Source organism: Archocentrus centrarchus, chromosome 1 (assembly GCF_007364275.1).
Source record: "Archocentrus centrarchus isolate MPI-CPG fArcCen1 chromosome 1, fArcCen1, whole genome shotgun sequence".
Lineage (NCBI taxonomy): Eukaryota > Metazoa > Chordata > Actinopteri > Cichliformes > Cichlidae > Archocentrus > Archocentrus centrarchus.
This window is the reverse complement of record NC_044346.1, coordinates 18,727,246-18,752,186: the sequence shown is the minus strand read 5'-3', so window position 1 is coordinate 18,752,186 and position 24,941 is coordinate 18,727,246. Positions and strand designations below refer to the sequence as shown.

Sequence of the window (24,941 nt, the reverse complement as noted above, 5' to 3'; positions counted from 1 at the left end):
AATGAGGCTTGTAGTAAGAAAGTGCTTTGAGTGCTCAAATTAAGTAGAAAGGGACTGTATAAGTACCAATCCATTAACCATTACTGGAGTTTAGAAACTAATCAAAACTGGAAGTTTTCTGTGAGAATATATTGCATAACTTTTCAGTATCATGACATTATTTCTGCCAACAGATCCTTGAAAACAAAAACAAAATTCTGTTGTTTTCATCATTGCCTTGGGTTAGCTAAAGATTTTTTTTTTTTGATAGTTTAAAGAGAGCAATGTAGAAACAAATCGGCTCCTGTGGGCAAAGCTGCATATTATGTTGAACCATCCACCCACCCCAACCTCTTCCCTCCCACATTATGTGACTCGGTGACACCATCTTGCTACTTCTGCCTTTGCACCTTCAAGATGGAAGTAAAAGTCAACACTAGAAGTACTTGTTAGTAAAATTTAATTACAGCTCATATCAGGCATCTGAACAAATATCTGACGCTGTTCTTTTTCTTAATAAAACATCAAGAACGAGGAACATGTAGAAGGAAATCTTAAATGGCTCAGGGAAATCCAGATTATATGTTTTCTATCGTTAAAAAAATATATACTTGTATATACTCTATATACAACCCTGGAAGAATATTCTAGATTTGCTCTCACTTTCCCATGCCCATCAAATGCCAAGAAAATAAGTGTTTGTCAGTACAAATGAAGAGTAAAAATGTATTCTAATTATGAAGAACAGGTGCCAGCTTTGGGTGCACAATAGCTGCTCCAGCGCTGTAGGGGTCCTGGGTGTGAAGTACTTTAAGTTTGCTGTATGCATACTCCCACTAAGGCACCCGCGGTGTAGCACTGCTTGGCCATCTGAGCTTAGACACACCAGCCATTGCACACAAAGGAGCCCCACAGCACCAAACTGTTAACTAGTTTTCCTGGCACTCAGCTGTGATTTGAGTGGGCAGCTCTTCTTGGGAACAGTCTGAAGTCACAACATGTCCCTTTGTCATAACTTATTACTGTGATATAGTGGTATAAGGTGGTTTAAATTAAAAAGCCATATAACTGAGCTTGTGCCGTTTAAGTGTGCATTACAGTTTATCACAGCGTGTTATCAAACGTGTTACTTGCACATTTATTTTGCATCATCATGTCGTGCCTTTTTTGTATCTGGCAAGCTGACAAAGTGTCTCACATAGTTAATTGGTACTGCCTGTTTTACTCATGGACAGAGTTAAAACACGCATGACGCCAAGTGCATTCATAAAAGATGTGTTTACTGTGAACCGCTGGTGATCTGCCCAGTCTGCCTCAGCCAGTCACATCAGGATAAAGCTTGCTATCCTCTCATGGTCATGCCAAGTCCACGCTAGGGCTCCGTGTTTCTATTCAAACAGACAAGAGAAAGCGTAATCAGGTTTCGCCATAGGATCTGACATGAGCATACTGAGGTTTACAGTCACGATCCCTCCAAGCACCTTCAGCATGTGGGTGTCACACACAGGACACAGGCATGATATTTCTGTAACTTACTTAATCTCACTGTATCTCTTTCTTGCTCCAAAGGAACAAAAGGAAAAAAAAAAATCAAGTCGAGGGCAGTCCCTGGAGCCTTTGTTCCCCAGGCTTGTACAGTGCGCTACTTGTCATTTGTATTATACTTATGCATAAAGCTAAGTTATTAGAGCAAACATGTATAATGAAGGGGCAGAAAGACAGAGGGAAACTCGGTCTGTGTGTAGTGTTTCTTTCTATCAGAACACGCTGAAGCAAACTCTCCTTCTATAACAAGCCACAGATAATGCATGGGGAGCCAAACATAAAGCCCCCCCCCCAATACACACCAAACATTTCTTAACGCTGTGATTGGATAACACTGCTGATAGGTCATCCATAAAATTGAACTCTGAGTGTCTGGGCAGTTTATTTCAAATGAAACAAATTAAAGTCATTTCAAGATGCCGCACTTGGTGAAGAAACCCGGAAAGCGCTCTAATCCCTGCAGACGTAGCCGAGTCGTAGAGTGTATTGGCACAGAACTCCCTCGGCCGGATTTGCCACTATGTTAAGCTCCCAAGGCCCGCTCCTTGTTGTTATCAGTAAAGTAGGGAAAGGGATTTGGGGATAAGTGAATTCTAGAGTGCAGGGGAGGAGGGGGGCGGGTGAGTGCGTGCGTGCGTGTGTGTGTGTGTGTGGGGGGGGGGGGGGGGGGGGGGGGGGGGGGGGGTGCTTCACCAGGGGCCCTTCCTGCTCCTCTGACATCCCAATTGGCTCGTGTGTTTACCCCTGTGCTGTAGCTCTCTTTGGTGTTCAGAACCTCTTTCTCTCTTTTCCTCCGTGACACTTTCTCTTTTGTCACGCCATTTTCAGAGTGAATCGGTATACTAACCAAATCCCTCACTTTCTCTCCCCAACCTCCCCCGATCCCTAATTTTAGAGAGGGAATTTTCAGTCTAAATTGTTGAGTTTCAAAGGACTTTTGGCTCCCTTTAGTTGTTTAGGAGAGCAGTTTGCCTTTGTTTTATGTATATTCTATGAGCAGAAGATGGGGGAGGAAAAGATTTTTAGTGCATCTAGAAGCACTCTGATTTTCAGTTTACATTTTTATTTCCCTACAGTACCTCATTACAGTGGCACTTTGCAAAACCATACCATAGATACCATGTATTTCTCCTAATGGCATAGTCACCCCTTTTGACACCAGCAGTACACTGTTCAATATAATAATAGAAATAAGTGAATTATTGATGCCTCAACAGTTGGGTGCAGGAAAGATGTGAACAGCAAAGATGATAATTACCACCTTCAAGACCTGAGGTCAGAGAGCCCTGCCTGTCACAGCAAACGCACCGGTGTCCCTATTGTTTAGGCAGCAGTCACAGTGCGTTGTATTTTTGGCCACACTAAGACATGAACATGTAATCAGCAAGCCATATCCCAAGGAGCTGTTGACTTGTCAGACCCCACCTGCTGTGAGCACAAGCACCTTTAAAGACTCTGGACTAAAATTCCTTTTGTTGTTCTCAAGGTTATATTTGTGAATACTTGAACTATTATTCAGACTCATATGAATTTAAAAACAGGTTATAATTCAAATCAGCAACATAAATAAAGCTTTTTTAAAACCTAAGACACAGCAAGTGGTGTTATACAGAACAAAGTGAAACAACAAATCCAACCAGTCAAGAATGTCGAAAATATAAATGTAGAATATGGCTGAGTGTTAATATTTGGCATTTAGACTTTGACTTTGTCATTTGGTGTCATTTGGTGAACCTTAGGTTCAGCTCAGCAGGTAGTGACTTCCCCACCAGTGGGATGTGGGGTTTAAAAGGTGCTTTTGAAATGCTGCACAAACAACTGTAACACCAGTGGCAGTGGTAGCAACACAGATTCAGGTCAGTGAGGAGGCAGCAGTTGTGCATGAAGAGCAGAGCACCGGGCTACCCTCGGAGAGAATTTCATGCAATATATTAGGGTTGTCACAGTACTAGAATTTCAAACTAGATAACAATACTCGAAAACACTCGATCCCCAGCACCATTTTTTGATACCATGGGGAATGGGAAAGGAAGGACTGAAAATTAACAGGCTTTTTACCCTCCCGTGCAAAATAAAGCAGGAGGATACTGTCGTCATACCGTCTGTCTGTCCATCGGTGCGGGTGTCTGACCGTGAGGTTTTACCTTTCCAGTCTATAGACTCCAAAAGCACAAGGAGTTGAGTCGTGAATTAGCATATGCATTATTTACTCTCCAAAGATGTGCAACATGATATTCATATTCCTGGATGCTTCGTACCCTTTGTACACTTTGGCTCTACTTATCTGAAGTGGAGACTGAACAGCATTTCAGGCTGCTAATGCTATGATAACATGCTAATTATATGTAGCCTCTTTCTCATGCCTGACTGGCTTAGCCTAATCATGTGATCATATTGTGCTGTGGGATTGATTATACCTACCGTTATTGAGTGAAATGGAGAAAGTGGGGATTCTCCATATCTAGCAGCTGACCTAGGACACTGAACAGGTGGCAGTAGCTAGATAGTGAGAAACTGGGGAATCCCAAATTTGTAAGTAAAGAGCCAGTCTGTTTATAGTAACATCAGTTCGAGCCTGCAGCCTTATTGGTTAGCCTGTGATACCAACTTCTGACTGGCTGAACATTGTACAACATTTTGGTCAGCGATGACTTATGGCCGTAAATACTACAGACTATGACTCATCATTGATCAGTATTAAAGCCATACCTACTGCTCAGCAATATTGCTCAAATGTAAACAACACGATTGCATTATGCTTGGTACATGATTTTTCTAATTTGCTTACCATGGAACTTTTTGTTTCTGTTCTAGGATGTGGTTACCAAAAAGTATTTGTAGAAATGTTACAGATAATCACAGAATATCAATCTCTTACAACATGCTTAAAATAGATTTGATTTAATGAGTATTGTTAACATTAAAATGATATTTTTGATGTTATATGTATTATATCTTTACTAAGCCAGGGGTGACTAAAAGTATTTGGATAAAAGGCCTCCAAATTAGGACAAAGTAGTTTTGTACAAGGTAATAAGATGTCTGCTGAAGCGTTTTCTGTTATGAAATGGGGCTGTAATCTCATCCTGACTTCAGCATTTATTATCGTGGCTGTTTCAAAGAAAAATTCGAGCTATTGTCGTAGCACTGACGGCCGCGTCTGTTCTACAAAAAACCTTAATGTTGGCCATAACTCGAGAACAATGTCAACTAGTATGTTCAAATTCACGCCATTAATTCATCTGCTAAAATTCTCAGACAAGTTTGCGTCTCGCAACTTGACCTGATGGTAAAGGTCAGAGGTCAAGTTTTCTGAAAATCTTGGGAACACGATACCTCAAGAACGACGTCGACTAGGATGTTCAGATTCACACTATAGATACATACTGTTTAATTTAGACCCATCAAACTTCACACACTTGTTCACTGACTTTACTATAACAGCACCCCCCCCCCCCCCCCCCCCAACCCCACCCCCTTCCCTGTTACAAATCCATAACAGCCAAGTGTCTGCCCCCGCTCAGCGGTGCTCTTGTTTTATATTTTCATTAATCTCTGAAGGATATTCCTGTTGGTGATGGGTCTTGTTTGTTATAAAGATTGGTACAATATAACTATAACATCAGTGTCAGCAATATTTTTAAGTTGCTGATGTAGTGCGAAAAATATGTATTAACATAATTGTAAAGTGTATATATGACAAATGTTTTAAGATTCTCTTAGGTAGTGAAAAAAGACAGCAGTATTTTAAGTTTTCTGAGGTAGTGCTTTGCTTCTGGTGACTTGGCTCTGTATTTTTATTGCCGTTGTTAAGGTAGGCTGCCACTGTTTCTGGGTGAGATTCTTCTGGGTCAAAAAAGTAAGAAAGGAAAATAGAAACAATGTGCTCATTTAATTGGGATGAGTAATTCCCATATGTATAAAGCTTTATTAACTTTTTTTAATAATGCAGCACAGTTTTATGATTTATAGCTTATTCTAAGGGCACCTGTGCTATGCACCACAGACCCCACTTTTAAGAACCACTGGTAACTTTAATAAAAATACTAAAAATCCGCTTGGTGAACTAATATTTGGAAGTGTTTTTGATGTGTAGATGGGCAAGCATCGGTGGTGCAGAGGTCCCAGAGCCCCTCAGCAACGCGTGTAGGCATACCTGCAGTGTGAATAGAAGTATCCCCTGCTGGAATCACTTGTGTGATTTTAAATGGTTTATTCCTCATTGTGCAGTCTGAACACATAGTAACTTGGTATTTGTTTTAAATATGAGCAGTGCTTTCACCCCACATGCTGTTAAATGGGATTTGCTTCAGCTCTGTTGTTTGTGTGTCTTGGCACCAGCAGCAGAGGAAATTTACACTGGGCTTGAGGGGGCTGATTTTGCTTGTTTGTTTATGCCGTTTGGGTTTTTTTTTTCTTTTTTTCAAGTTAACCGCCATCAAAGCTTTGCAGCACTCCGCTCACAAAGTGATCAGTAGGCCAAAGCTCATGGACGCATCTGCTGGCCTCTGATGAGAAAATTGCGCCTCCATGCTTCTCTATTTCGGGCCGTAATTTCAATTTTCTCTTTTTCATTGTGGGCCCTCTCCCCTATGCTTATTCGCTTTCAAAGAATTTCAAGAAGACGAGTCATCTATGTTTTTTTTTTCCTCCCTCCTAACACATCTACCAGGGGCACTGAGCAAAGTGACGTGCTTTCTCATCAAGATCACCCCGCACCCCCACACACCAGCTTTGCTGTGAGAGAGGGAATAAGGAAGAGGGAAAGGGAGGAGTAAGGTGATTATTTCATTAAGAGAATAGCAATTCTTGGAGGGCAGTCAATAATAGATGAGGTTAAAAAACAACGGTGACTTTTTTTTTCTTCACTGTACTCGTTTTCTCTCTCACCCTCTCAAGTCAATAGAATCGACCTAATGGAAACCAGGTTACTCTTCCTTCCATCTCACCTCCCTGACATAATGTTGAACAAATGCATTATTCATTCTCTGGTATAAGAAGCGAGGTAATTATACATTTATCTCCCAAATAATACTGAGTCCTTACTGCTCCTGTGACCTTGCCACAAGATTTATGCCATTTTGGACCTGCCCCCAAAGGCCGCTGAGAGAGAAAATGTATTCTCATGGAAGCGAAAAAAATGAAGGCAAAAAATGGATTTGCTTTTTATGGATATAAGATGTCAAGTGGTTTGAAAAGTTCCAGTCATTAAATATAAAGTTTAGAACTTTATTTTGAAGTGTTTCAGAGGAGCAAGAAGTCAGACCCCAGACTTAATGGTTAAGTTTTATCAGAGTTTTGTTGAGTGAATTAAAAAAAAAAAAGTACACCAGACAGGGAAAAAAACAAATGGTGCAACAGCTCACTTTTATAAATGTCCTTTATTCTGTTTATCTTAGCATAATCCCTCTTTCTTTCTCATTCCCTTCTCATTCTACCCTCCCCTATCTCCTTTACTTTATTTTCTCCTCTGTTTTTTTCCCTCATGAGCCATCTTCCCAATTTATTCAGCTCAAATGTACCCTTTCATAATATCTTCCTCCTCCTCTAATGCTTTTTGTTTCCTTCACACTCCCGTGTTGCCTGCAGGCCATCATGGCACAGCTTCCCCAAGAGGAGAAGGCAAAGATTGCTGAGCAGGTGGAGAGCTTCAGACAGGAAAAGTGCAAGTTAGATGCAGAAGTTGCCAAGTGGGATGACAATGGCAATGACATCATTGTGCTAGCCAAGCAGATGTGTATGATCATGATGGAGATGACAGATTTCACCAGGTAAGAGTGACACACAGTGGACATTTCTATTTTAAGTGGGAAAATTGGGCAAGTGAGACTGTGAAAAAAATAACCAAGCTGCATTCTGTTTTGTTGAAGGCAAATAAACCACTTTGTTGTAATCAGCGGTCAGATATATATATTTTTTGTCCTGTTTTATGAAAGCCAGCAGTCTCCTCCATCTGAGCTTAATATAACTATAAATGCCTCGTATATAGAGTTGGGCTGTGATATTAACATGTATGTTCACAAACAGATATATTAACCCCTACCACAGTACTTAAGCCACCTGTAAGTTCATTCTACAGTAGGTGTCCTCAGGACTACATTTTGCCACGATGACACACAGACACACACAGACAAGGTGAAAACAATACCGCTCATGCTATTACATCTGGTGAAAATCACCATGATTAGTCATGGGTGTTTGTGACTGCAGTGCTGTGACTCCACCATTATTACTTGGCAGTGACCACGTTGACTCACATTGGCATGAACAAACTGAATGGAAGTTTCAACTTCCAGTGACTAAAAATGAGACATCGTGGAGAGGCGAGCGCAGTTCTCTCAGCCACATTAACTCTCCCTTTGGTTGCAAAGAAGGAAAAAAAGAGCTCAGATCATAGACTCTCTGGTCTCATCTGTTTTTTTTTTCTTTTTACTGTAACTACTCTGAAATTTTTCATGTTTTGTTTTGTTTGTTTCCATGTGCTTCAAAGCACATCTCCAAGATGTATCATTAGGGACAAAGGCAGACTGTATTTGTTTCATCCATTATCTAGGAAATTGTGCATTGTTTGTGGTTGTATTATGTCATAATTTTAATGCTACAAACAGCAAATTAGCTGCTCTACATGCCTGTGCAGCACTGGGATGAGCTCAGTCTTTAAAGGGAAGCTCTGCATGCCTCCTGCCTCTGCAACTCCACCCACAATCCCGTTTTCCTTCTTCTCTCCTTGAATTTTCCCAGAGGCAAAGGCCCCCTGAAGAACTCCTCAGATGTGATCAACGCGGCTAAGAAAATTGCAGAGGCTGGTTCCAGGATGGACAAATTGGCCCGTGCTGTTGCAGATCAGGTAATTTGCAACTCAGTTTGTGTCTCTCAATTTAATTTGTGCCATTATACACGTACTTTCTATCAGTTTAAATGTGTCTCTGACTGTGCCATGGTTGCTGGCGGAGGAGCAAATTTTGAGTAAGCCGGCATGGCCAATGGAAATCTTTACCGTGGGCATTGATGAGCCTTGCTGCAGCAGTGGGGTGTGTTTCTGCATGACTTTGTCTCCCAAAGGGACCAACACTGAGAGAGCAAGACAGCAGAACCAAGTTGTGTCTCTAATATAATTAGCTCCCAACCGAGGTGTTGCATTCATTATCAGATGAGTACCTCTCTAAAACACGCTGACAGACCATTTTCAATATCTAATCAATCAGCGCTGTGCCGGGGGAAGATGGAAGTGAAAAGCGATACGTGTGTATGTTGTGTGTGTGTGTGTGTGTGTGTGTGTGTGTGTATAGCAAATGAAGTGGGAGGTATTTCAAAATGCTAGCAGCACTCCAGGTAATGCATAATGTTCTTCATTTCATCTGTCTGTAATAAGAAGTGAGAATAAACTTAGGCTCAAGACTCACTGATTCATTAAGGCAGCCTGTTGTCATTGTAATTGCTACTGCTGTTAGCTAGCAAACCTTTGGAATAATTATTGTTGGTTTCACTATCACACGCTGGGCTTCCATCCATTAATGCTAAGATGATGAAATGATGCAGTTCACCAAAAAAATTTAGAATTATATCAATGAAATCTTTCTCTGAGTCTCTCACCAGTCTGCTACACAGACCAACGAAGGGTGGAAGTGCTCCTGTGATAAGCAAACTCCTGAAATTAAAGTTAAGCATCAAAACTGGATAGTTTTATTCAACATTAATGTCTCACTTAATATAGTTGGAAATTAATCATTCACTCAGCTGTATTCCTTGATGTTGAATGTGTTATGCTTGTTTTAACAGCTTATTTTGAATTAAAGACTTAAAATTAACCAGCTGCTTTTACACAGATGTGCTTCGCACTCACGTTGCAAGGCGACATGTGCTACGCAGAGGTGAGGGCAGGCGACGCTGATATGAAGGCTAGCCGCTCACTTCCGGCCTTCAAGGTCTTTGTGGGCTGCGAAGGACGTGGGCTGGGTCCTTCGAACGATGCGGCCCCTGAATTTGGACATCGTGTTTCGATATAATCTGTATGCCTGGAACTCGTACACTGAGAAACGTTCCACGGTGCAAAGTGCGATTAAAATGCGTTAAAATTTTTAATTCGTTATTTTCCCCGTAATTAATTAATCGAAATTAACGTGTTAAAGTCCCACCCCTAGTTTAGATCAATTTCAATTAATTGAGCTCTGCATTTGAAGTTTAAATTGTGAATATTCACTTTTTAACGCTTGCAGATCAGTGATTGCACTTAACTATTGGGGTTGCTAGTTGGTTGGATCAGCAGAGGAAAACTGGGTAGCCATTTGGACAGAAGGCAGTTAGAGCTAGGCTAGCCTCCTCACCATCAGCTTAGATAGTTTCTGTTAATTTCTAATGTGATCTGACAGTACACATCTTCTTATGGCTACTTCCAGCAGGATAACACGCTGTGTCACAAAGCTCAGATCATCTCAAACTGGTTTCTTGAACATGGCAGTGAGTTCACTGTACTCAAATAACCTCCACAGTCACCAGATCTCAATCCAACAGAGCACCTTTAGGATGTGGTGGAACAGGACACGGATGCGCAGCTGGGAAATCTGCAGCAACTGTGTGATGCTGTCATGTTGATATGGACCAAAATCTCTGAGGAGTCTTTCCAGCACCTTGTTGAATCTGTGCCACAAAGAGTTAAAGCAGCTCTGAAGGCAAAATGGGGACCAATCAGGTATAGCTAATAAAGTGGCCAGTGAGTCTATGTTATCCTATGACAGTAACAGTCTTAGCTATCAGTCTCGTATTTACACATTCAGTCAACACAGGGCATTATAAATGTAATATTCAGTCCTAGATAGACTTAGTAAGTTTTTGTACAATTAACAGACTGTTTAACAGTTAAATTGTAGCTACAGGAATGTCTGTTATGAGCATGTAGCTTTTACTGTAGCTATCTTGTTAAAAAATAAATAAATTTTAAAAAATGCCCTTGCTGTGTGTTGTAACAGTGTTGAAAGAAGAGCAGTAAAACAGAACCAAAACAGGATTTAAATGAGAAAACATTTATTTCTTGGCCCATGACCTAACCTTCTGCAGTATTAAAATTTGCTGAAAAGCTTTTTGGATGTCCCGCTAATTAAAAAAAAAAAGAAGAAAGAAACAAAAGAGAAAACAAATAACCTTTGTAACATTTTACCTTGAGTATCAACAAGAGAGGATTTTCACTGACTGCTTTAAATTTTCTTTATCTTGTGCCTTCTTGTGACAATATGCAACTTCACAACAATACATCAACAAGCCTTCTGCTCTCACCACAGCACAGAATGCCCGTTAGTTTTTAAGGCTGTAGAGTATGTTAAGCTTTCAGCGGTCCAGAAGGCATCTTTAGTCAAAGCTGGCACTTTTCTGCTCGTGTCACACTCTCCTGCTCTCCAGAGCATATTGCACTACAGAAATAAGTTTCAGGCTCTTTTGCATGTTTCCATGTGTGAAAAAAATTTGCCTCTGTTTGCGTATGTTGGTTAGAGAAATATCTGGGGCGGAGAGGACAAAAGAAGCATGGATTTGTATTTGTGTGCCTTTGTATTCACTTCTTGGCTTGTAGACTGCCAAGTGATGATCAGTGTTTAACAGGGTTTAGGTAGGAGTGAATCTGTCACATGGCAAATCACTTCCAGAACCTGTGTCTGAATCAACAGTTGCCGTAATGAAAAGAGCAGGTGGCTTGCCATTTTTAATTCTCACTTAAATGTTTCCTAGACCAGTGTTTACTGAATATTCAGAGCCTTCTGCTACACTTCCAGGGACATCAGCACTGTGTACAGAAAATAAAGTGGGACTTGAGGACCTTTTCATTTCCAGCATGTATTTATTCTAAAAGTGCTCATGTTTGGGCACTGCTGCCATGCCATTCAGTAAACAGACTGAATTAATAAAAGTTAAAACCGAAAACCTTTGCTTTTATCAAGCATGCTAATGGAATTACACAACAAATAAAATTACCTTTATTATTGCGGCTAAAGAAGACAAGTATTTTACATTCACACACTGTAGTTAGTAACTTGTGCTTGTCAAGAGTGCTGTGGCTTGACAGTAAAAGTAAAGACTTCACTGCATTCAGACAGGTCCCTGAAGTAGCAAACCTTGTCACCATGACTCCACATCAGCTCCATTGATGAACACATGTGAGACAGAAGGCAATTCAGTATGGAAAGGGGAGGGTGGAGGGGAAGAGCCCTTTCATAGTCGTTTAAGCACAGCACATGGCATAGAAAAACCCCTTGAGGCACCATCATCCCGTTTCACTCAAGCAATGCCTTTTTTGACTCTCTTTCTCCCACTTCATTTCCTTGTGTTTCTTGATTTGTTAATCCTTACATGCATACCAAGTATCTCATTCTAATCCAGATGAGTTTTTTTCCCCCCTGAAGGGTGTATTTTGATTTTTGATTTTTGTGTTTTAACAGTATTCTGGATGCAAATGTTGGCAAAAAACGTTGTGTTTTCTGATTTAGGACGATGGTATTGTTGTCTCACTGCTGCTTAAAATAAACACAAGCACAACAATGAAGTTTATATGAACACACGGAGAAATTGGCTTGATTATGGGATGATTGATTGATTAGATTTATTAAACATGCCAAACTAAACCGCAGTACCCAGGCATAGTCTAAGAAAATTATATACATAATAAGTAATGTAAAGGAACTGAAAAAACTAAAGACATCATCAAATTAAAATAGATAACAGATAATTTGGCACCTGATGGGACTGAGTTGTAAACAATAGAAAACCAACGACAATGTCTTTAAAAATATGAAACATTTGTTTCTAATACTATAACAAACAAAGACATAATAACACCACAAAGACACTGATTATGGATGATTAATACATACAATTGATGAATGAATGACTGTGAAGCTAGAACCTGAAGAAAGAATGTGCAGCATATGAATAAATATGAATAAGCAGCGGCTGTCGCAGTGTGGAATTGCATTAAGGCTCTGAACACCGAGTTAACACAGAAGGCGGCTGGTCGCTCCTTGTGTGTGTGTCTGAGCTGTGTCGAGAGAGAACCATGGGTGTGTCATCATCTTGATGGAGATTGAGGACAGCGTGGATGGTTGTTGTTGCACACAGCTAGAAGGTCAAACTTAAAAAGATAATGGTGGTGTTTTATATCTACAGTTTTGGGGGTATATTCAAAGGTGCATCTGACCGATCCCAAATGTGTTGACATAAATGGGTCAGAGGCTTTTCACAGCATTGAGGCTTTTGAGGTGACTTCTAATGCAACTGTAGAAGAAGTTAAGCTGTGGTTTAAAGATCTCAGTGAGCACATTTTTGGACTCTTAAGTGTCACTGGGATTCTTATGACACCGGAGTTTATCTTTAAGAGTCAGTTGTATAGCATAAGGCAGGGTGTTGTGAAAAACAGTGGCATTTAGCAGTATGTATAACTCTGCTTGAGGCAGGCAGACTTTGATTGCTGAGTCATTCTGTCAACACAGGTAGTTGATATCTATGTTGACAGTTGTCGTAGGTGTCTTTACATTTCTGTGTAGTATGTCAAGCTGAGTATAGTTACATAAAATATGGTCTCTGGAGCTTTTTTTTTTTCTTTTCAAGCTCCAGAGACTACTATGACCTGGATGACTGAGAATCTATACAGACATACATAAAATATGACTACACATAAGATGGTAAGATGGTAACATAAGATTGAGGCTGCTGTTCTTAGAAGAGTATTCTACACCAATCAAGCATAACATTATGACCACTGACTGGTGAAGTGGATAACACTGATTATCTCTTCAAGTGAACATTTTGTCCTCAAATTCAATGTGTTAGAAGCAGGAAAAATGGGCAAGTGTAAAGATTTGAGTGGGTTTGACAAGGGCCAAATTGTGATTGCTACGCAGACATCTAAGCAAAGACTGGCATGGTTTAATCCAACAGATGCGCTACTGTAGCTAAAATTGCCAAAAAAAGTTAAACCTGGTTCTGATAGAAAGGTGTCAGAATACACAGTGCATTGCAGTTTGTTGTGCATGGGGCCGCATACTGTAGCCACAGACCAGTCAGGGTGCCCCTGTTGACCCTGTTGATCATGTGGATGGGTCATTGCATGTGCAAGCTGGCAGAGGCAGTTTGGGCAATGTTTTGGGCAATGATGTCTTTGATAGAATAGGTATGGCCTCACAAAAGCTAAAGTATTTTTCAGTTGCATTTAACTTTTGCAAATATGCAGTTTGAGCACTGAGTTGTGTTAACCAATAACTTATTAAAGTTCTTTACAATTGCTACAAAGTGCACTCCGTTTTAAAGCTACATCCTCAGATTCCAGATTTTAGCTGTCACAGTGAGTGCAAGGCAACACCAGCAAGGCTCCTGTCACTTCAACAGACGGCAGCAAAACCAAGGCTGATGTCTAATTAAAAGATCTTAGAATAAAATTTAAAAAAAAAAACCCTACAGTTTAATAGGTGCTGGTTGGAGTGGAGTCAGAACAATAATCTCTGTTGCTGAGTAAAAAATTTAGTATTGCAGAATTGGCAAGCAATCCTATGGTGCTAATTAGTATTACATACTTAGTTTAAGCTCCATCCATCCATCCATCCATCCACTTACTTTAAGCTCATTTTTTATATGCTTACCTGTAGGCTTTGATTTTATAAAACAGATAATCAACTTGCAAAGGGAAGAGGATGGTATTATTAGTATTTTGGTGGTCAGTGGTTCTTAACCCACTATATTGCCAATAGTATTTGCTCATCTGTCTTCACATGCATATGAATTTGAGTAACAGCGAGGAAATTACACGACTAGACTTGTTGCACAATGTTTGTAGAAGCGGTCTACATGCATAGGTGCTTGATTTTATACACCTCTGGCCATGGAAGTGATTGGAACATCTGAATTCAATGATTTGGATGAGTGAGTGAATACTTTTGGCAATATAGTGTAGATCGTGGGCAGACAATTTAATAAATTTTATTTCAAGGCAGAAATGGCACATTTTAGATGTAAATGAAGAGGTTTTTTTTTTTTTTTTTTTTTTAAAAGAATGACTCGTACTCAAGGTCATTTGAGTTGTTCATTTTGTTAATGGTGGGAACTTGTAATTTTTCTTATCAGAATTTTCGTGTGCAACATGCCAGATAATGGAATATATCAAAAGAAGAAAATGTGGCGCATTAGGAATGTACTAAAATATAATAAGTGATTTTAGTATGTATGAGAGCACAGCAGTGCTCAGTCTTTGGTGTATGATGCAAGGACTGAATGAACAAATAGAAAGATTACCAGCTATCTTGATGTAACTGACAAGTGACAGCTCGCCATCAGAGGGACTGTAGCTGTCCAGTCAGCTAGAAGACATATTGTGTAACTGAGTGTAACATGCTCCATTTGAATCTGCCATCATACCATCTTCATGTCAGCCTTTTCTCACTCAAATTTCATCCTTGTCTTTGTCTGCTGTTATCCATTTAATGCAAAAACGAAAAAAAAAATAAAAAGAAGAAGAAGCTACAACAGCAACAGAGCTCAGGCTGAGAAAGAAACAGTTTTCATTTACTAATTACTACAGCTTACAAAGTGAATCATTTAGGAGAAAAACTCTAAGCCTGCTTATAAATGCAGCATCAGCATGAGGTGTGACTTGTGTTTTGACAGACTGCCACACTCTGATGGTGTTGCCCTCATCTTAGCAAGAGAGTTCACATCATCTTGCTGAATTATCCATTTAGAGCATGTTTTATTCATTTTGGACAAAATTATGCAAAAAACAAAAATAAAGAAGAGCTCTCTTGCCTATTCTTCTGGACACTAACAAAAAATGTTCATATAATAGTGAAAGAAGAGAGAAGGTCAGAGGGAGTTTTGCGAAGACCTAAAAAGTCCACTTGTCACTGCACATTGTTTCCTGACTAGACAGTAATGAATCCTGTTTCGCTATAAAGAGAGGGCCTCAATGAGCCAGGCAAAGTAATGGGCCATACAATTTATTTACATCAACAGGGAATCTGTGGAAGAACTGGGCTATTAGTCAACAGTACAATAGGGAACAATTGTGTCATGTCTGCATCAAACTTGCCTCGGGCAGTAGTGTGAAGTGCCAGCAGTGTGAAGTGCAGTTAGCAGTTGTTCTAGCCAGGACTGGCGGTGCAGTGATAATGCCCAAAGAGACGCTTCACCCTCGCTGGCTGCTTTATGAGCTAGCAGCTCCCCCTCAGTCTTCACTCAGTGAGAGAAAGGTGGTGCTTTATTGTTCTGCTGAAAGTCCTGCTCTGGCCGCAATGGTGCCTTGAATTCCTCTTTGCAATTATATTTGTAAGTTGAAGAAACAAACATTTCACCAAAGACAAAAGGCAGACTCTTACTATCCATTTGTGACCATCAGTGAAGGGCACTTTGGGCCAGTCAATACAATTTTTCCTTGGCACGGGAGGCCTTGTCTCACGTAGAAGGAGAGGATACAGGAAGCCAGGAAAGATGTAAGTCCTGGAGGGTTATATTCATGTCACAGCTCGATGTTTAACTTGCCATCCCCATATACCCGAGCCCAGAAGACAAGGAAATGAGCTGTGCATTTCCCCACACAGTGGTGCTGAATGTCCTAGTTAGGACCGTTTAATATTAATGGCTAGAAGAAAGGTGCTGCTACAAAATGATGCTCACAGTGTTTAAGCAGCTGATGCAGTGTTCTTAACCCACTGGGAGCTTAGTGGGCCATAGCTGACTCCTGGAAGGCTTCCAGATGGAATAATAGGGGCAAACTGTGTGATAGTAGGATACGTGAGGAGGCTGTCCTCTTATTCCCTGTTGGTCCATTTGCTGCTCTGTATGATTGGTCTTTCTCCTGTTGAAGTAGCACAAAAGCCAACAGGACCAGGTCAGAACTTCAGATTTAAAAAAAAAGAAAACAAAAAGAGGGCCAGAAAGAAAGAGGCGGCTGCAGAAGCAAGTCTTTTCTGGGTTTTGAAATATTGTGTCCGCTCATTGTTGATTGATCTGCTTTCTTCTTGTGCAGCATGCTGTGACAAACTTGTTTCATGTGAAATGAATGTGTTTGACACCCCGCAGTGCAACTCAACTTGCCTTTGAAACTCATGCCTGCAATAACCAACAATGAAGGAAAAAAAAAAGTTGAGCAACAGCCTCCATGCTCTGTGCAAAGATGTGTAATTAGAGACCCAAAACGCCGGAACCCCACTGTTTGTTTTTCTTGGTGTTATTTTTTAAAACAGTCTCAACTTCAGACACCAAATCCAATTTGGTGGAGAACTTGAATCATAATTATTTTTCGGGGAAAAAAAATACCACCTTTAAAACCAGATGGTAGTTCTGTGATAGGCATAGACTCAGATTTTGGCAATAATGTCTGAAATGAGGCCCGAGACCTTTTCTCCATGCCATTTGAGCACCTTTGATTGCATTAAAATCTAAAGATATTTCCTACCATGTCTATGTAATGTATACAAATTGCACTTCCCTGATGCATTAATCACATCTGCATGACACTACACCTCATTGTGGTGATGCAGGAAGACTCAGGAGTTTTGTTACAGTTCTCTTTGTGAATGTTCTAATATCTGTTGCATAGGAAACTGTCAAAACAGTGTTTATTTTGGACAGTTGTTTTTTAAAATTCTGTATTGCAGAACTTCAATATTATAATGCACTGTGAGGAGTATGAAGAGACTAAAGATAAACAGTTTAACCCAAGGTCTTAGAAACTGTCAGGCCACTTTGCTGTTAATTTAAAGCCACCGGCCACTTCCAGTAAATTATATTAGCATACATTTACTGTATGTGTCTTTGTACCTCTTTTCCATTCAGTGCCCCGATTCAGCGTGCAAGCAGGATCTGCTGGCTTACCTTCAGAGAATTGCCCTGTACTGTCATCAGCTCAACATCTGCAGCAAGGTGAAAGCTGAGGTCCAGAATCTGGGTGGAGAGCTCATCGTGTCTGGGGTAAGTGCTTCACTATCACTGATGTTCTACATAGGCTTTAAGCATAGATTCACCAGACTTGATCCATTTAAGACCATTTTTATGCTCTGTGCTGCGGGCGGGCAAACCTTTTAGTTCAAGGTCATAATGAAGCTCGGAAGATGAGATAAAGGGTCATGCAGATTATGGCTGATGCAATTATTTCAAACCGATTACCATCTAATAATACCTGAAATATGCACCACAGGCTTTTTTCCAGTTGTATTTTTCATGCCTCATGAACTCCTCCCAACCAAAATCAGACAATTATCCCATCTTGCTTGCATTTAACATTTAAACTTTTCATCAGTCATTTTATTAGATGTGTAGCAATATAACAGCCATATTTTTCAGACTTGCTGATAATTTCACTTTTATTTCTTAAAAGTCAAAGATGGAATAAAACAAATTGGTTGCATATTTTTAAAGTTTTCTATTGATTCCACTATTTGATTAGGTTTCATTAGTAATGCTAATGTGGTGAAGTGTGGCGATCCACTGTAACATCCTGTGCTTTAAACATGTTTTAAGCTATCAAGGTAAAGCCCTGCAGTTTTCTTCACTGACTACTTTTGTGAATTTTGATTTTATCAGGAAGGAAAAAAAAGAGAGATCTGAACAAACAAACCTGACTTTAATCTTTGCTTTGGGTTTCCCTGCATCCTGGGTTGATACACTTCTTCATTTCTTAGGACTCTAATGTTTGTCTCACATGAGCTATGCAAGCCCTGCTGAGATTTTAACCTTTTCATGGTGGCCAGCTGGAGTCCACACTCATTAAATCTAAACTGTTGACTCGTCTCAGTGTGATGTAGGAGGAGGCCCACTGGCCACGACCCTTAAATGTCAGCCAAACAAAACAGACGGAGACAGAGGTGCACCTGACCCCTGCCTCTGCTAATTAAGAACTGCTAAAATAAGATGTCATATAGTGAGAGCCATGTTTTTATCCTGTCTAATTGCCGGTTGTGGCACAGACCTCCGAGGTTCTGTACGCACTGAGCTGTGCAAAAGTCTTGAGTCACTCTTCAATTCTTCATATTTTGCTTTCAAGGAGATTTTGCTTGTGATTTTTAAAAGTGGTTCTCCAGGCTTTCTGAAGGTCTTTTCTTTGGACTTTTCCTTTTTACTTGTTCGCTAACCTTTAGTCCAGTTCTTGTACCTGATCATTTTCAGGGGACAATTCTTCTTTGAACCACTTAACACTAAGCTATGAATCATTCAAGCATAAAAAAGGCACCTAATTCAAGGGATGAGTCAGTGTTGTATTTACATATAACAGGCAACTTAGAAAATAATCAATTTTAAATTGTATCTTTAGGCACTTTGTCACTAGCAACCTGTTGTAAAAACATATAATTTGTTCCCATTTCTTTAGTTGAATCTATGAAAATTGCCAAAGATAACAGTTTGACAGGCATCAAATAGTATTTTTGCACCAACAAAGTGATTCCCAAAGAGGTACTGGCCAAAAACCTGGCATGTCTCTGCCTGGTGTGCAGTGTGTCCTTAAAAAATTAGGAAACTGGATGAGTGGAGGACAAAAGAAGATTTCAATTCAATTTTATATAACTTTAAATCACAGCAAACAGTTGCCTCAAGGTGCAAATTTGAAATGTTTGGTACCAATCCTCATCAGTATGTACGGAGGAGGTCAGGAGAGAGGTACAACAGTGAGTGTCTACAGCCATCTGTAAAACACAGTGGAGTCTCTGTCATGGTTTGGGGCTGCATTTCAGCCAGTGGGGTCAAAATTGATGGAATTATGAACACAGAAAAAGTACCATCAGATTTTGTTCCACCATGCAATGTTATCTGAAAAGCAGCAGCTTTATTTTTCAGCATTACAATGATCCCAAACATACATACATACATACATATATACACAAAAGCGTACCTGGGTAGAAAAACAAACAATAGAGTACTATCAGTCATTGATTGGCTTCCCCAGAGCCCAGTGTGGGATCCTCTTGACAGAGAACAGAACAAAGGCGACCAACATCTAAAGAAGAGCTTTGAATGTCCTTCAAGAAGCCTGGAGAACTATTCCTGAAGACTGCTGAAAGAAATCACAAGAAAGCTGCATAAGAGGGTTCAGGCTGTGCTGAAGAACAAAGGAGGTCGTACGAAATATTGACTTTCAAGCTTGTTAGAATTGCACATGGTTTTAACTCTTTTATCTCTATTTATTGTATTTCCATGTATATTTGCAGGTGTTTCAACAAATTGCTGCACCTATTTCACATTTTTCTAACAACATATAAAGATAATATATAAAGAGTGCGTCGAGACTTTTGCACAGTACTGTAGCTGATATTTTTTATGTTGAGCATAAAAAAAGATTGTACTTTTCCTTTTCATAGACAAGCTGACTTCTGATGTGACCTAATGTTTTTTTTCTTTCTCCTCCAACTTATCTTGCCCTCTTTAGCTGGATAGTGCCACCTCCCTGATCCAAGCAGCCAAGAACCTAATGAATGCAGTGGTGCTGACTGTAAAGGCATCTTATGTAGCTTCCACCAAGTACCAGAAGGTGTATGGAACAGCGGCTGTTAACTCACCCGTTGTGTCTTGGCGCATGAAGGCCCCAGAGAAGAAGCCTCTGGTAAAAAGGGAGAAGCCTGAGGAATGCCAGACGCGTGTACGACGAGGCTCCCAGAAGAAACACATCTCCCCTGTCCAGGCCCTCAGTGAATTCAAGGCCATGGACTCCTTCTAAGAAAAAAATATAAAGTCATACTTAAGAAAAACAACACAACATGACAGTGAGAAGTTGATGAAAAAGTTCCCTTTTTACATTGTGTTAGCCCAGCTCTGTTTGCCCTGTGTGTGCTTGGTGACACCTCGAGAGGACTACAGTATATATTAAACTGCCACACTGTGGCTCCTGTTAACACTGTGGTCCTCATGGCTCACAGACAGCCAACACGCACCCAACAGTATATATCAATCTTATTGTAGCTTAATATGTGAGAGCCAAAATGTGACACAGACACAACAACTTTTGAAAATATGGAAATAAAAAAAAAAAGAGAGAAAAAAGAAACATATCAGACGAGGAAGTGAGGCATTAAAAAAAAAAAAATTGTGGCGGTTGATATTCTAGCTGTATCATTAACGTGCTACTGACTGGCTGCTTGTATACACACTTAAACAGTCTGAATGGAAACCCTACTTGGTTCAGTAAAGGAGTTACTCTAAAGGGAGGATATTAATGGTGGTACGATCCTTGATGACTTTTTCTCAATTTGAATGTTAACCTGTAGTGCTAGGAATAACTTATGTTTAAAATACCTGGAAGTGTCAGCATCTGCGTAGTTCCCTCATTCCTGATGATTATGATAATAATAATAATCCATACAGTGTTTTTTTGTTTGGGTTTTTTTTTTTTTTGTTTGTTTGGTTTTTTGTTTTTGTTTTTGTTTTTTTACCAAAGCACACTTATGGTCTATTGTATTGCCTTTTTAAATCCCTTTTCTTGAATGGTTACGTCACTAACTATAATGACCTTGTTTGGAAGTCGTGTAGCTTATAATATAGACAGAGAGGTTTGACTAGTTGTGGTTTGCTCAGAGAATAGAACTCCCTGCATACAATACCTTTATATCCACCCTTCTCTAATAAATCCCTCAACTTGACACTGCAAGTTTCCTGTGTCTTTATTACTTTCATATATGCTGCAATATCAATCAGAGTATTACAGCCTGTCATTAGTCAGAAGGATCTGACAACCATTAAAGATTCACATGCGAGATGAAAAGATTCAAGAGGAGAAAATGTCCATTAGTGCCGCAAGCTTACAAGAATAGGTGTATTGATTCAGGGTCATAGGTCAACTCTGCACTGCGACTTGAGATAATTGGTCTTGGCTCAGCATTGTTAATGCTGTCTTTGTGATATTTCCACAAGTTCTCCACACAAACATGTATATGTAGCCTTGAAAATCTCAGCAGATTTTAAATGGATCCTTATGGTTTTTTACTGATGTTCATGTTGTCCATCAATTTCAGGTTTCATGCATCCTTTGTAATAGCTCAGCATCTGCTACAAAGTTTTTTATATATATTTGTTTCCTCTAATACCTCCACGAGACTGATATTTAACTGAAATGTCTTGATCACTACTGTATGGATTGATATTGAATTCAGCACCAATATCCATGTCCTCCTCCAGGGTGAACTGATGTCACTTTGATGGTTCCTAAGCATTTCCTGAAGCACCATTATCGACCCAAAAATGATCACTTAAATAAATGAACAAACACTGGCAAAGCTAATGAACACAGATGTTCTTTGTGTTCAGTCCTCACTCATGGTGATAGCAAACTTGTTAACCATTATACCAACTCACCATTACCATGTAAGCACGCGATAATCACAGTTCACTCAAGGCTTCATCGTATTGTAATGTTCTTAAAATACACTTTGCCTGCTTGTTAGTAAATTGACATCCATGTGATGGGTTTGATGTGCAGCCAAAGCTGTATCAGTTCCTCATTGTCTCAAAGTAAACTGCTGATTCCATGTCAGGTATATAAATCAGTATTGATTATTGAAGTCCTTATCATTCGTTCTTAAATTTGCTGAGGTGTTGAACAGAAGGAAAGAGTCATGTGTGAAAGATGAACAGCTGTTGGGAAGGTGAGACAAAAAAAAACAAAACAACTCAATTCTCTGGGCACCGAATAGAGAGGTCGAGCTCTCTTAAGGCAAAGACAGATTGGTGTGGATTCTATCAAATTCAAGTTTATACAGCTTCTCTGTTTTTTTAGATAGCAACAAGACCTGACGACAACCTCCTGTTTTGTTCTGGGCGATTCCAATAAATTAGCTCATTTTTAGAGACAGCCCAATACATTTGTTATATATATATATTTTTTTTTAAAAAGTCCCTAAAGGCATTTGCACACTGTGGCTATACAACATGGAGAGCAAATCAACCAACTGCCTAACACGACCTCGATCTCTTGTGAATCAAATCAAAAGCATCGACATGCATAATTGTCCCAATAATGGCTCATGCGACATTAGTTTGAATAATTCTGCAGTTCAGTCCCTGATAATGAATAGGGTTCTTTATGTATCCACACAGTGCCGCTAATGACCATTAAACACAACATGCATCAGGCATCCGTGCATCACAAGGCCACCCTCGGTTTAGGAAACAGGGCCACAGGGGAGAAGTAGTAACACAATCCAGTTAATGGAGGGATTAATTCCTGGCTGTTGTGCTGTCTTAACTAAAATAATCCCTGTGTGTATCCGTCCCTCCTATCCAAATAAAACAGGCCATGATGGCTGACAGCCTGTTCTCTTTGAAAATTAAAAATAATTAAAAAGAAATAACGATGGTGGCAGAAATGCCAGTGCAGTGTAGGGTTTTAGCACTTTGATTTGAGATGGGATTCGCTGTATTAAAAGGATTAAAACAGAGTTCTAATCTAGTTAAGCAAACCTCCCTCAAACCAACTATAAAAATAGATGGAGAGGAAAATGACTGTCAAAGTCCCAGAGGGAGAATGGTGATGAACAGCACACAACCAGCTGCCGCAATATGCTTTTTTGGCTTCTGGTCTGTGGTGTCACAATCCTTCTGACACCAAACACTTTGCCATCTGCACACACGGACATCAGTGCTGTAAAGGGACCTCTTTATGACCGTTGTTGTAACATCAAGATTAAATCAGGGAAAGTGGAGTTGAACCATCTTAGTATGACCTGATGACACTGTTGAGTCTCTTTTTGTTTTTTTAATCCATTCACTAAGATGTTGATGATAAATGTCCTTCAGTCCACATCAAGAGGAGGCTGTTTTCTTATGGACAAAAACATCACTAATGCAACCCACAAATATTTACCACTGGATGAATTATTCCAGTCTGAACCCACTGACACATTACTGCTGCAAATTAATTGCAGGCGGTTTTGGGGAGATATGAAATGAAACCTCAGGCTTTACCTTCTTTATTTATTTATACCTTTAGCTCTTTGGATGTTTTTCCATGAAAGGGTCAAACCTGTTCCTAATTCTAATTTTCTCAAGAAAGCCACTAGGTATGGGGAGTCTAGACAAATCAAAATTTCTTTAGAATGCTGGGATGTGCTTTTAAAAGAGTCTGAGACACACACACACACACACACACACACACACACACACACACTGCACATATTAAAGCCTTGTGCCAGAAATGATTTTTTTATACTTCTTTAAGCTTCAACTCAGCTCCATGAGTGTGCCTGGAGGTCAAGTGGGTATGGCATTTCAGTGTGGCTGCCCAGATTCAGACTCTTCTGCCCGACTCATTCCATAATTACAATTTGAAAAACCAGACTGTCGGGATGTAAACTGAGAAAAATGCGATCATACTGTAGTATAGTGATATTTAAATTTTTATCACGTGCAATTTAGGAAATTAAAGAACAATGAAAATTGTAAGCATACCACAGAATTGTATTACTGTTTACAAGTCTCATTTGATAATGCTGTGATGATGTGGAAATATTCACAAAACAACAGCTGCACTCTGCACCATTTATTTGTTGATCGTAAATATCATTAAAAAATCATAATCTTTGCAAATACTCATTAGTCTTCAATTTAAGCACCTCAAGTCTGTGATAGGACTAGATGAAACAATCCCTGGAGACCAACACATATCCAAGATGTGGGGTGGGGTGAGGTGGGGGATTTTTGTTCTTGCCATGTGGTCAGGGGAATATCTGGCTGTGTAGAAGAAGGATCAGGAACTTCAATGGGGTCATCAGGTGGGTACCCTCCTTCCTTGGTATTTCAATGATCCCACAACACCTCCAGAGAGCTCATCAGCAGCACCTGGTGTCCCAGGTGTGCCTCCCTCTGCTAGGATATCCTCTTCTTACACTGCCATCATTTCTGCTCTTTTGAAGCCCAGGTGGTATCTCTCCTCTTAGTCCAGAACCAGCGACTGGAGTGCTCCACTGTGTTGGAGAGGGCTTTGATGGACTGCCACAACATTTCACCTCGAATTGCTAAGTCCTTCAATAGTCTATTGGTTGATACCCACAAACCCTCTGTAGCCAACCTCGACCTGGAGAACCCTCACATTCCAGCTGTGTTGTTCTGTGTCAGCTGTGAGGCTGGCAAACTTAAGGCTCTTCCATTCATGGGCTTTGTCCATGGACTCCTCCCACAGGACCGCTAGTTCAATAATTAAAGCTCTGCGAAAGGAGGAGGACCACAGCACGTCAGGTCGGGTCGGAGATTCATTTCTGCAATATCCGGAGGGAAGCTTAGGCGCTGATTTAGGTCTACCACCAGATTGCAGTCCCATGCTCCCCCAAAGTGGGCTAGATGTTCCTTAACCATATTGCCTGCTTTTGGTTTTGTACCAGCATTCAGAAATGCTATTACAGGAATAGACTTATGTGGCGGAGGAGGCAGGGCATTGGTGGATGTCCTTCTGGAGTCAATGGCAACTGCAA

At 40.1% G+C, this 24,941-nt stretch overlaps 1 protein-coding gene across 1 annotated transcript in view; it reads left to right on the top strand.

The window, feature by feature from the left end:
- Positions 1-21,119, top strand: part of ctnna2 (catenin (cadherin-associated protein), alpha 2) — a 379,156-nt gene extending 358,037 nt beyond the window's left edge. The window contains exons 15-18 of the mRNA XM_030740562.1: positions 7,114-7,295; positions 8,266-8,371; positions 17,329-17,463; positions 19,913-21,119. Coding sequence (XP_030596422.1) covers positions 7,114-7,295; positions 8,266-8,371; positions 17,329-17,463; positions 19,913-20,200 — 711 coding nt within the window. The 3' untranslated portion in view covers positions 20,201-21,119. The remainder of the gene's footprint in view (positions 1-7,113; positions 7,296-8,265; positions 8,372-17,328; positions 17,464-19,912) is intronic.
- Positions 21,120-24,941: the final 3,822 nt, after the last annotated feature.